Here is a 14,037-nt window from a genome sequence, read left to right on the forward strand (position 1 = left end):
TATAAAGAGAGTGGTATTTATGTCCACTGTGTGCTTTCAGATTTAAGCTCCTTGAGGATAATTCTGCATACATGCAAGCACAGATTATATGAATCAGTTCGTTGTATTTTGAGCTAGTTAACGGGGTGGGGGGGGCGGCTATATCAAGTTTAATGGCAAAGAGATACAGAAATCATCCTTATATTTATTCATGCAAATAGTTCCTTGCACATTTAAATTGTTTGTTGTGTCATTAATGGTTAATACCCCCCCCACTATGTACCTTACCAGCTGTGTCCACTTGTGCAAGTCACTTAACTCTTCTCAGCCTCAGTTTCCCCTTCTGTAAAATGGGGATAACAAGATCTACTGCAGAAAATTGTGGAAGTCTGAATGAGGAAATGCACATAAAGTGGCACTTCGCAGAGTGCCTGACACATATAAACTCTCAGTGTATTAGCTGTTATTGCTACTGTGGTGACTATTTTTCTATTCCATTTTACCCTCAGACCACAAGAAAAAGGAAACCCTGTTTTAACATAAGGTAGATTTTTCAAATCTTTTCAGTCATAAAAGTAAGCAAGTTTTCAAAAGTTTCTAGGTATGAAAGTTTTTTCATACGCTTCATAGAAATAATTCAGCACAGTTAGAAAGAAACGTGTTCTTTTCTCTTCAAGATACCGGTTAGTGTGTTGAGGAGTTATATAAAGTGCACACTCTGCAGTGTGAGGCTCTCCATACGTGCGCTGGGTAACACTAGCCATACCAGGTAGACATCCCCACCGCAGGTGCATGTGCTTGCCTTCAGTGGGCTTGCTCGTCTTGCTCAGATCCCCACACACCACAAAACACTGCATCTGAGTTTCGCTTAAGTGTGGCTGCCGCACATTCACGCTCCATAGTTCTCTTGCGTCATGTGCATTTCATTCTCTAGATGTTCAGGGCACACCTCTGTGACTCTGACAGACACCTTGGTAGGATGTTTTCATAATAAATTCATAAAACACTTCCACAGAATCAATTTTTCTTTCTTCTCAGCAGAACAGTATCTCTTTATATTGTGCTTAATACTGTTTAATACTTTTATATTGTGTTCATTTTAGGTAAGGTATGGCTAGTTAAAATTTTTTTCCTCCCTTTCCTTATGTTTCTGTCCTGTACCAACCCCAGACAAAAACACAGGCTGCCAAGAGCCATAATGTGTAATTATGAGGCAGTGCAGGTTAAAAAATAAACAGCTTTCTGGGGACACAGAGTCTGAATTTGAATCCTGACTCTGCCACTGCCTCTTTGTGTGACTCTCTGGAAGAGAGAGTCTCTCTGAGCCTCAGTTTCTTCATCTGTAAAAATGAAGCAGTTGGTAAGCCCTTGTGGTGCAAGTACTTCTTGTATGCACATAAAGCCTTAATGGTCATTAATAGTCACGTTTTGTATCTCTGCTGTCTGCAGGCAACTGTTAAATCAAGAACATTAATACCAGATTCCTTCTGTTACTGTAGCCCAGTTTGTCGCTGGGCTAAGTCCTGGAATTCCATTTGTGGCGTTCTGTCTTTCAGTCAGATGAATTTGTGTGTCCTGGGTCCTTCCTCGCCCAGGCCGTTCTAGCATAAGTCAGACAACTCTCTGTATAACTTGGAAGTCAGGCTAGGTGCTCCCAAAACAGTTTGGTGTGGTCTTATGCCTCCCCAGGATGGTATGCTCCACATAAATCTTCACAGCGTCTCTTCATTTGAACACCCTACATCCTCCACCTCTAGCCTTAGGACTTTGATTCATGAGTTCCTCTAAGGCAACTTGTCTTATCCTCAGCACTGTCGACATTTTGGGCCAGATATTTCTTGGTTGTGCGGGCTCTTCTGTGCATTATAGGATGTTCTACCCACTAAGTTCTAGTAGCACCCCAGTGGTTGTGGCAAATCCCAAATCTCTAGACATTACCAAATGTCCCTCTTGGGGGGTGGATTAAAATCACCGCTGTCGAGAGTCACTGGCCTAAGGCAAGTGTCAGACCGTCTGTTGGGTTTGTACCTGTTTAGCACAGGGCTCCAAATACCACATGCTGTCAGTAAACATGATCAGCAAGGACTCACCTACCTACCTAGTTCCCAACAGTTAAGGAATGTTCCGTTATTTACCAGACGGTAGAAGCCAAATAGGAGATATATAAGTCTAAGAGCTTGAAGTAGAAAACTAGTCATGACTGCCTAAAATCAGCCACTGGTAATTATGTCCTCTTTGATTTCTTTGCTGAAGATACCCTTTGCCCTGCTATTAAAACTACCACACCCCATTCCTACCAACTCTCTTTATATCTCGGTGCCTCTCTCTGACTCCAGCTTTCATTTTCTTGTGTAATAGTGGAGGTGAGTAAGCATTTTCTTCCCGAAAAGTTCAGGCATGGGGTAAAGAAAGTGGTGTAAGCAGCAGAATAGGTGTGTTCCCCCTTCTAGTTGTTTTGCTCCAGAGAAAATGGGAGGTATTATAGCATCTACCTGTTTTTGGCATCCTTCAACCCATAGCCTGAAAGTTTGGGTTTACTAAGTTATCTTGCAATACCGTTCCATATATTCAAGAGTAGTTTGGCCTTGAAACAGATGGGAACAGAATATATTCCAGTGAACACTTTCATAATATGCTGGGTGAAATGAATGCTGGGAAACCATTGGACCAGACAGACAAAGCACCACCAGAACTTCCATTCTAGGAGATGTGTGCTTCTTGAATGCTCTGGGTTTGTTTAAAGACCTTCAGTGATCTGAAAGAAAATAAAAAGAGAAAAACAATTTATATACCCTCAGTTCTTTTCTTCAGTAAGTTTTGGCTAACAGGTGTAGAGTTTACAGTGTGAGAGCCACAGAGCTCCGAGAGCATTTCTCTGGATGAGGTGTTAGAGCTTGCTAGGGCTGTTCTTTTCAATGATGTATTTGTTCTATCATTTGTGTGTTCCGGTGTGCTTTTTTAATGTCTTGCAGAAATACTGGGAGGATGAATTTCCTTCCTGATGTGTGAGCCTTCCCCACCCCCACCCCCACCCCATTTATCTGACTGGAAGCGGTACTACTGGAAGGAGACTGCACTTTAAAGTTAAAAGCGTATTAAAACAGCCGCTAATAAACAGGGCTGTAGCAGTCACAGTGCCTGTCGTCTCTGTCCTGCTGATCCGGCTTTGGGGAAAAGTCCTGATAACCAAACAATGGCTTTTTTATAGAAAGAACTAGATACTACATCAAGCAGAGAAAAAGGCAGTGACATTTAAAATCACATCAAGCAAGCTTTCCCGAGGAGTACAGGTGTTCACATTACATGTGATGGTGAAGGAGAACAGGAAACGAAATCTAGCCGCGTTCCTTCAAAAGCCACAGCAGTGATACTTGGCGCTATAGCTCCTGATCCGCAGCTGGTTTGTCTTCAGGGTCCCTGATGTGTGTAGTGTGCAGACGTGAGCTCTGTGCTAACGTGATGCCTCAGAATGCCAAAGGAAGTGCCTGGAAATACATCAGTGTTTTTAAAGTTTTGTTTTCTTATTCTCCATTTCAGATATGGTTTTGGAGAGGCAGGGAAGCCTAAATTTGGCATTGAACCTAATGCTGAGCTTATATATGAAGTGACACTTAAGAGCTTCGAAAAGGTGAGAAAACACCAACTTCTCTGCAATCATGGTAGATTTCTTCTCCATCCACTTCCTGTAAATGACTCTCTCATATTGTTATTAAGTGGTGTGGACAGATGGTATTTATTCGTATGTTGTGCTTTTCAGGACGAAGTTTGTCTCTTGTCTTTGACACTGCGCCCCGAGTATGGGAGAGCTGATAGTGCACAGCTGATATACAACTAAGGCGCTCAGTGTTCTTATTTTGTTCCTACGTGTCAGCCTTTTTTTTTTTTTTTTTTTAACTTTTTTGGGTAGAATCCAAGACTTGTTCCCTTATTTGTTCCTAGACTTGTTCTTTCTGTACTTTCTTTCCTGGGTTGAAGACAAAAAGGTTCACGTTCTGCCAAGCAGCTCCTTGAGGGAGTGGGGCGCAGTTTTCCGATGCTGAATGGATCGTACCCTTCTTGGAGTCGTGGAGAGGAAGTTATGATCCAAAATGCAAGGCTTCGTGGGCCACCAGGCTCTGTGACAAGAGATACAAGAGACAAGCCTGCTGACCTCTGGCCTTTTCTTTTCCTACCCGTCCAAGCCTAAAAAAGAGAGAGCTTGTCAGTTGCCTTGGGTTCCAGAAGTGGCGTCCCTCCTGGAGCATGTTTCTGTCTCAGGCCTACTTCTGGAGGCTCCGAGCAGCAGCTGCACCAGACACACACAAAGCGGATGTCTGTTCTAGGCATGCCACCACATCACCTCTGTATCACCAAGGCCCCACTCTCCCCGGAGAGCTTCAAGAACTGCATTCCGTATGCCTTTTTTTTATTCCCACAGCACCACCTCCATGTTCTGTACATTAAGCTGTAGACTGGAAATGCGACTGTTTATATTTTATTAGATTTAGTAAGGAAATCATTGTCCTGTGGGGTTGTAACTTTGGGCCAGGAAAGTCAGGGGAGGACTGCTTCGGGCTTCTCCCCCAACAGTGACATTCCTGATCATACACCTCGCACTCCATGTTCCCCCAAACAAACATATTATGCTCTTGTCATGACTATCGCGTTTTGTCCGGTTACCTCTGCTGAGGGCCTGCCAGCTCAGCTCTGATCCTCCAAAGCTGCCTTCATAGCACAATGGTTTTTATTATTAGAGAGAAAATCATCTTTAGCATATGGTTATTTAGACCTTTGGCTTTCCTATTTCCATTTTAGTCAAGTAATCCACAGCTCAGCGGACGATGCTTCTTGCAGCACATTCCCACTGTTGTGTGCTGTGAGGAGCTGGCGCGCGCTTCTTGCTGAGACCATATTCCAGGAAACACTGCTCTCTATATTTGAAACCATGTGAAAGCGGGATGTTGTCGGAAGCAACATTTGAATTCTCCGCCTCATAGTATTAAGAATATATTTATACTCCATGAAGACTGAACTCTGTATAAAAAATGCAGAGGGCCCTTGTTACTAGATTTTTAAATAATAGAGCTAAATTGTTAGAAGCAACATAGGGTTGCCAGAAAGACTGGTAACTCTCATTATTCACTTGGTGGGGCGGGTGGCAGCAGGAATACATCACTAATTGTTTTTTGAATAGGGAGAATTTTACAGTTACCCACTGAAGTTTTGTAATTCCTGTGTAGGAAGTAGCACTAACGCAGTCCCTGTCATTTTCCCTGAGGATCCCAGATTGTTCTGTTGACGCTTGATGCGCCCTTTAAATCCAGCTGTTCATCCCAAAAGTGCAGTTGTCTCTGGATCCCTATCTCTAATGGTGGAGAGTAATAATACACACGATACAAAACAGCAAATGGTCATGAAATCCTTAGAAATATTTCTGCATCAGCTTTACCCTCCCAGTTATGTTTTATTTGAAATCCCCCAGGTATCCATCTGCAAGTTGACACAGTTTGGGAAGCTTTAGTTGTTTCAGTAGAGAAGGGATCGACGTGACCCGGCATTTAAAAGATTCTGTGTGAATATACAGCTGTGACTTGACTACAGTAGTGTTCCCATTTTAGAATTTGAAACACTGAGGCTTGAGAGAAACAACTTGCTGAAATTGTAATGGCAGTTTACTGGTGAAGTTTGAGGGAGGGAGATGAGGGACATGGGGTTTCGTTGTGTGTCCTCACCTCATAACTCCAAAGATGCGCTCTTTAACAGCACACAACAGCTTAGGTTCCTTACTGTGTTTTTGCCTGCTCTTCCTCCTTGGGCAGCACGGGTCAAACTGCAGCTTGGTCATCATGGAAGGTGAGTTCTAGCCCAGCAGTGAGTGGGCACTGGCACACAGTTTTAAAAGCCAGTGCGTTTTGAGGTGTGGGTATCCTAGAAGTAGCTGCTGTGTGTTCTTACATGCATTAGCTGATGCTTTTTCCTTCTCTGTTCATCTAACCCTTGTTACAAATTTATACAACAGGCCAAGGAATCCTGGGAGATGGACACCAAAGAAAAATTGGAGCAGGCTGCCATTGTTAAAGAGAAGGGGACTGTGTACTTCAAGGTGAGTCCTTGTACAGTCTTTTCTATCTCAAAGAATTTATTCAAGTTGTCAGTGAATTGTGCTGATATTCCCTCCTCTGAATTATATCAGCACCCTTTTGGGTAAGAGTAAGTCTGAATTTTTACAAGGCTGTCATTTTCAGTATTAGAAATGGTGAGAAAGAATGGATTAATGTGACAAAAAGAATACAGATGCCTCTTTTACACATTCTACTCTAGATTGTAACTCTCCATAAAGGCAGGCCAGGTCTGGCTTGCCCACCCACCACTGTATCACCCAAGACGTAAGGCATCTTGCTTGGTACGTAGTTGGCACTCAACAAGTGTTTGTGGAATGAAACAAAGAATGAATAGGATAATTGTTAGCAAGTGAGAATTTGTGGAGATAAGTTTCACATCATTTTCCTTTCCACTGTCTCAATCAAGCCACTAAGGCACATGACAAAAGGAAGGAGAACTTGCACAGATTCCAGAAGAAACCGACAGGAGGAGAATATTCATTTCCCCTAGTGACCAAGATGATCCCTGCCACACTTGATTTTATGAGGAATCTTGAGAAACTCCTGAATGATATTTGTTATTGATTGCTTCTCTAAAGCCCTTTCTTTGTTACATCTAGTGATGTGTTACTTCCTCGCTTAGATCTTAAAGCCCCAGATATAAGAGAAAAACAGCACTTTATTCAGTTCTAATCAGAATGTTCTGCCTATTGCTTCCCCGCCCCCAACCAAGTACCTTCTCCGTGTCCAGCAGAAAGGGTTTTGAGAGAAAGAGAGCGAAAGAATGGAGTTTTGTCAAGGTTTCTTGTTTTTCTTCTTGCCACTGCCATCCATGAACAAAATTTGGATGATGTTTTCAACAGTCTAAAGCAGTGATGCATAAATGTCCTTCAGCAAGTCTTTATGGAGCATCTGCTGTGAGACTTGCTGTTGCACTGACAACCTTGTCTGGGGGGAGGGGAAGCCGTGTTAGCCCCCATGAAACAGCTAGAGAATTCTGTAAGACTAAATAATCAAAACAGAATTCACACAGCCAGGGGGCAACATGTGTGGTGGTTGTTTTTCAGACTGTGAGAATGGACTCATTATTGGGTCATGATACCAATTCAGTGGAAGTGTATTGCATTATGTAGTAAAGATAAATTTTATTTCATAAAATCTGTTCAGTTGTGTGTCAGTGGGTACTGGATCATGATTGAAAACATTTCTTGCTGCGGGTTATAGCTAAACACATTTGAAATCTGTTGGTATAGATAATACATAATTATTTATATTTATTTATAACTATCATATATACTAAAGTAATATGTATGGATCACCAGAAAGCTTTGGGGAATGGTGGAATGAGCTCCAAATTGGGAAAAATTGGAGGCTTTATGGCTCCAAATGGTTTAAAGCTATTTAACGTCCAAAGAGGTTACCTTTGTGTGTGAAAGGTGATGGAGTTAGGGGCACCTGGATGGCTCAGTCGATTGGGCGTCTGACTCTTGATATCAGCTCAGGTCGTGATCTCAGGGTCATGGGCTCGAACTTTGTTTCAGGCTCCACGCTCATCGGGGAGTCTGCTTATCCCTCTCTACTCCTCTCCCTGCTTACTTTCTCTCTCTCTCTCTCAAATAAAATCTTAAAACAAAAAAGTGATGATGGGACGCCTGGGTGGCTCGGTCGGTTAAGTGTCTGCCTTCGGCTCAGGTCATGATCCCAGGGTCCTGGGATCAAGTCCTGCATTGGGCTCCTTGCTCAGCAGGGAGCCTGCTTCTCCCTCTGCTGCTCCCCCTGCTTGTGCTCTCTCTCTCTCTGACAAATAAATAAAATCTTAAAAAAAAAAAAAAAGAAAAGGAGTTAGATTAGATGATACCCAAGTTTCTTTCCAGCCCTAAAGTTCTGTGAGTTTTAAAACTCTTGAGAGCAAGTTTGATTTTTTTAAAATTCTAATTGAAATATATTGGGTACTTCTAAGCTATTCAAGTAAGATTCCACAGGAGTTATTTGTAGACTCAAATACACAATATGCTAGAATAAAATATTTTTTGTAAAATCCCTTAGGACCATAGGTCCTAAATGGTGTTTCCTATATACCTGGAGTCTGTAAAAGTCCTTACTATATTTTTTTTATTTCCCAAACTTCTAAATAGAATATTAATAGTTTGGGGATGGGGGTAGTTGGGGTTTTTGGCATTTGACTAGAATTATATCAACTCTGTGTAGTAAAACAGCTCAGCTCTTCAGAAGCTCTAATTGGTTGCTGATGACTCAGAACTTTAGGGGACATTATTGGTAATGAAGTAATGTGGCAGAGCCACGTGTCATATAGCTGTGTCCTGAACACCTATAGAGAGAGATGGCCAGAATTAGTGATCAGTAGCAGAAAGCCGTGCTTCCGTGTCCAATACAGTTACTTAACTTTGTCGCTTCTAAGCATCACAATTGCAGTAATGATTTCTGTATTTCATAATATTATGAACCCTCTTAAAATTACTGATCTTTGGATAAAATCTGGATTGGCAGTCACACATATGGAACATATTATTTTTAACATGCAATTTGATAGACAAAATCTGTCAAAACATTAGTCTGTTGGGGGAAAATTAATGGAAGGTTCAAAACCACTGACCTAAGACTTTTCTCCCAGAATGTCTCCGAACATTTTGTACTACTAGAGACTTCCCTGGAGGCACCTTCATAATTATAGGTAAAAGATCCCAGCAGTGATCCTAGTTTTAGATGTAAGACTTCAAAATGGTCGGCAGATAGTTTCCTGTACACATCCCCTTTTAAAATTTCAGGGCAGGTTTCAATCTGCCACTCTGCCCTCCCGGGCCTCGTCTTTCCAGAGTGTTTGACTTGGCACATGGAGCACATGCACAGAGTCCAGATGTGTGGGTGAGAGCAGAGATGGGGTGAAGCAAAAATCTACACTTCATGCCATCTGGTACATTACAGCTCCATTTTCATCGACCTGTGGGTTTGGTTTACACATAAGTGGGTAAATTGTCCGCTTAGTAAAGTGTTGAATCGTATTCAGTTTTAAAATGGGAATCATTTTGCTGTTTAGATTGTAAACTCCTCATATCAACCTCTAAACACTAAAGAGAAGAAAGGCAGAAGACTCTCTCCATTTGGCTCTGAAAATAATTAACAGAGAACAACATACCATGATGCCAGGCATTGTGCAAGCCAATTAAACAGACCTGATTTTTGCCCTCAGAGCTGATAGTATTCTGCAGGACAGGAGCATTAACTATGGTACTTGGTTAGTGTTTCTCTTTTCTGACTTGGAGACAGAGTGGTGAGAAGGCTGAGGATGCTGCAGTGATACGGGGCTCTCGCGCCCCCTTGTGCTCCTTGAGAAAAAAACATTTCTCGAGCAAGCTAGTTAAGGGTCATCGTTCAGCCACCGAACCCCTTTCAGACAAACCAGGCTTTGCCGTGTTTTGACTTTGCTGAACCAAGAAACCAATGCTGTAATTTAGAAACAAGTCATCCATAACTCTAGGATTTTAGGTTTTAAAAAAAACTCCTCTAAGGAAGTGTCCACCCTGCCTTCTTTCTCCTCCCTCCCTTCATTCAGTACAGGATTTCTCAGCCTTGGCACTATTGACATCGGGGGCTGTATAGTTCTCTTTTGGAGAGAGGCTGTCCTGCGCATTATAGGATGCGTAGCGGCAGCCCTGGCCTGTGCCTACTAGATGCCAGCAGCACGTACACTCCTTGCAGTTGTGACAACGAAAGAAAACGTCTCGAAGCATTGCCAGGTGTGCCCAGGGAGCAGAATCACGCCCAGCTGAGAACTTTTGTTTTAGTACATTAGAAGCAGAAATACCACAAAACAAGATTTCTGTTCATTGGAAGTTGAGCTCTAAATAAAATCATGATACAGATGAAAGAGTTTTCAAGAAATTAAAATGCTGCGTAAATGTAAAGGAACTATTACGAAGTCTGTTGTTTTTTGTTTGTTTTGGTTTTTTGGTTTGTTTTGTTTGCTTGTTTTTTGAAACCATAGCCCTCCACCATTCTGATTATTTAGAAGCTACCATTATTATTATTATTTTATTTTATTCATTTGAGAGAAAGAACAGGAGAGAGCACAAGCAAGGGGACGGGCAGAGGGAGAAGCAGGCTCCCTGGCTGAGCAGGGAGCCCAACATGGGGCTTGATCCCAGGACCCCGGGATCACAACCTGAGCCAAAGGCAGATGCTTAACCAACTGAGCCACCCAGGCACCCCAGAACCTACCATTATTATAAGATCTGGGTCATTGTCCTCCCTGGCTTTTTTCTTTCCCTATAACAATACATTAGGAGATACACAGAAAAGGTTAACAGGTACATTTGAGGAGGAGGAGGAAGAAGCAACTAGGCAGAACAGAGAAAATACCTGTCGTCCTTACCTAATCTAAATAAAATGATACCTTTCGTTTCTACCCGCTTCTCCATTTCTGCTCCCAGTGATAAAGTTTTGATTCCATAGTTGTATCTTTGACTTTAATATTTCTTCAGCAAACCTTCACTAAGGGCTTCTTTGTGCTATGTATCTTTGGATATTCCAAAGGGATAAGACATGATTCCTATTCTCAAATTGCTCACCATCCAGCAAGAGAAAAGACAGGGAAAGAAAGAAATGACAAACCCTGAAACTCCTGAGGACTTTCTTTTTTGTAGTGCCCCCAAAAGGAGTAGTGGGCCTCAGGCTCTGTTGTCTCCATTACCTTGGGCTGCCATAATAACATCTCCAGGACTGGGTGATGTAAACAACAGGAGTTTATTTCTAGCAGTTCTGGAGACTGGAAGTCTAAGATCAAGGTGCCAGCAGGGTTGGTGTCTTGTGAGAGTGCTCTCCTTGGGTTCCAGATGGCTGCGTTCTTGCTGTGTCCTTGAACTGTCCTAGGTTCTTGCGGCAGGGGAGAGAGAGGGGAAGTTGTCTGGTCACTTACAAGGGAATCGATTAAGTCCATCATGAGGGCCCCACCCTCAGGACCCCATCTAAACCTGATTATTTCCCAAAGGCCCCATTTCCAAATACCATCACATTGGAGACAGGCCTTCACCATATGAATTGGGGGCACAGGGGACACACAGTTCAGTCCATAGCACGCATAATATAATTTCCTCAAAACTTTCAGCATTTGTTATAAAAGGGCTTGGATTTCGTATTCTTCTAAGTAACTGTATCACAAATTTCTGAGGCAGAGAGGATAATAGACTTTGATTTTAGTACGCTTTCCTTCAAAACACTTCAGAAATTTCTGCACTGCCCTTCTATCGCAGAACCTGTGAGTTCTATAAGTCTTCTCTTCCCTAAACAAGTCACTTGTGACGTGGGATGTTCAGTGGGGGGATGTAGCTTTCCTTTCATTCAGACTTAGGCCTTCCACTTGGAACGGGTCTGCCCCATCCTCATCACCAAAAACCAGCAGCAGGGCTTCTTTCTACGAGTGGAGCTCCTTTCTTGCACCAGCCACTTGAGGTCTTTTGTAACAGGAACATTCTCGTAGATCTGCTCTGGGTTTCTCTCTTCTTAGTCATTGGGTGACCTTTGGAGTGCATGTGGGGAAACACCTCTACATTGAGGTGTATACACTGCTTTGACTGTGTTAAGTCCTAGTGATGTGATTTTTTTTTTTTTAAAGATTTTATTTGGGGCGCCTGGGTGGCTCAGTTGTTAAGTGTCTGCCTTTGGCTCGGGTCATGATCCCGGGGTCCCGGGATCGAGCCCCACATCGGGCTCCCTGCTCCGCGGGAAGCCTGCTTCTCCCTCTCCCACTCCCCCTGCTTGTGTTCCCTCTCTCGCTGTCTCTCTCTCTGTCAAACAAATAAATAAAATCTTTAAATAAAAAAAAAAAGATTTTATTTATTTGAGAGAGAGAATGAGAGAGAGAGCACATGAGAGGGGGTAGGGTCAGAGGGAGAAGCAGACTCTCCACTGAGCAGGGAGCCCGACGTGGGACTTGATCCTGGGACTCCAGGATCATGACCTGAGCCGAAGGCAGTCGCTTGACCAACTGAGCCACCCAGGTGCCCCCTAGTGATGTGATCTTAACACTGTTCCTGGGTCAGACATTGGATCTAGTATCTTCAGGGATCTGGCTATAATTCTACCATCTAGTAGGATGTGTCATCTGTTTTCAGTCTTACAGTCAAATCCTTCAGAGGAGATTCCTCACCTGGACTCCCATTTTATTTGTGTATTTACCAGCTGTCACTTCTTTCATCTTAAAATGGCAATAAACACATTGTCTTGGCCCCATAATTTCTTGTGTAGAGCATATATATAGTTAATTCACATGAATTAACTACACAGTTAATGTGTAGTTAGTCCTCAAAACTGTTAAGGTGCTATGTATAGCATAGTTAGTCATAATTGTTAAAATTCTAATCAGGTTAGAGCAAAAATATGATAAAAAGATTTTTCTCATGTAATTAGCTGGCTGACATCTATGTGATTTATGTTTTATAGTGATTTATGTTGTATGCTATTCAACTATGTATGGAAACATTGTAGATCAGAGGTCAGCAAACTACACCCTGTTTTAGTAAGTAAGATTCTACCAGGACACAGCCACACACATTTACAAGCAACCCTTGAACAACATGGGCTTGAACTGTATTGGTCCAATTACATACAGACTTTTTTTTCAATAAATGCTGTACAATATCGTAAATGTATTTTCTCTTATGGTTTTCTGAATAACATTTTCTTGTTTCAAGCTCACTTTATTATAAGAATACCGTAGAAAATACAAATAACAGGTAAAATGTGTTCATCAATTGTCTGTTATCAGTAAGACTTCCAGTCAACAGTAGACTATTAGTAGTTAAGTTTTGGGGGGGTCAGAAGCTATACACACACTCATCATCAGGGAAATGCAAATCAAAACCACAATCAGATATCACCTCACACCTGTCAGAATGGCTAAAATCAACAACACAAGAAGCAACAGATGTTGGCGAGGATGCAGAGAAAAAGGGACCCTCTTGCTCTGTTGGTGGGAATGCAAACTCATGCAGTTACTGTGAAAACCAGTATAGAGGTTCCTCAAAAAGTTAAAAGTAGAACTGCCCTAGGATCCAATAATCATGCTAGTGGGTATTTACCCAAAAAATACAAAAACACTAATTCGAAGGGATACATGCACCCCTATGTTAATTGCATCATTATTTACAATAGCCAAGATATGGAAGCAGCCCAAGTGTCCATCAATACATGATGGATAAAGAAGATATGGTGTAAATATATAATAGAATGTTATTCAGCCATAGAAAGAATGAAATCTTGCCATTTGCAACGACATGGATGGAGCTAGGGAGTGTAATGCTAAGTGAAGTAAGTCTGTCAGAGAAAGATAAATAAATAATTTGTATAAATAATTTGTTTCTTTTGTTAAGAAACAAAACAAATGAGGAACGGGGGTGGGGGAGAAAAACCAAGAAACAGACTTAACTATAGAGAACGAACTGACGGTTACTAGAGGGGAGGGAGGGGAGAGGATGGGGGAAACAGGTGATGGGGATGAAAGAGTGTACTTGTTATGATGAAAAAAATGAATAAATAAAATAAGTAAATCATTTAAAAATAAGTTATACGCCAGCTCTTCAACTGCACGGGGAGTCACACCCCCAACCCCTGTGTTTTTCAGGGATCAAGCATATTTATATATTGTCTATAGCTGCTTTTGCACTACTATTGACCGAGTTGCAACAGAGATTGTTTGGCCTGCAAAGCCTAAAATATTTATTATCTGCCCTTTTACAGAAGTTTGGCAACTCCTGGTTTAGATAACTAAGATTTGCCGCGTTTGCAGCTGGCACTTGCCAGCATGTAGTCTCTACTGTGGAGTGCTGATCGTCAGGAGAAAAGGGAAAAGTAACTTCCCCTTCAAGTAAACTAGCAATAGAGTCTAAAACTATTCACCAACCTTTTGAAAGTCTGATAAATCCTAGCACCAAAGATTGTAACCCAAAGCCTTGATGCCCTCCTG

General features: G+C 42.1%; 1 protein-coding gene across 6 annotated transcripts in view; it reads left to right on the forward strand.

The window, feature by feature from the left end:
• FKBP5 (FKBP prolyl isomerase 5) overlaps positions 1 to 14,037 on the forward strand; it is a 116,422-nt gene that overhangs the window by 96,588 nt on the left and 5,797 nt on the right. For all 6 annotated transcript variants that reach the window (XM_044917349.1, XM_021684665.2, XM_021684666.2 and 3 more), the window contains 2 exons: positions 3,517 to 3,607; positions 5,978 to 6,061. In XM_044917349.1, the coding sequence (XP_044773284.1) occupies positions 3,517 to 3,607; positions 5,978 to 6,061 (175 nt within the window). The remainder of the gene's footprint in view (positions 1 to 3,516; positions 3,608 to 5,977; positions 6,062 to 14,037) is intronic.

This window comes from Neomonachus schauinslandi, chromosome 8, assembly GCF_002201575.2.
Source record: "Neomonachus schauinslandi chromosome 8, ASM220157v2, whole genome shotgun sequence".
Lineage (NCBI taxonomy): Eukaryota > Metazoa > Chordata > Mammalia > Carnivora > Phocidae > Neomonachus > Neomonachus schauinslandi.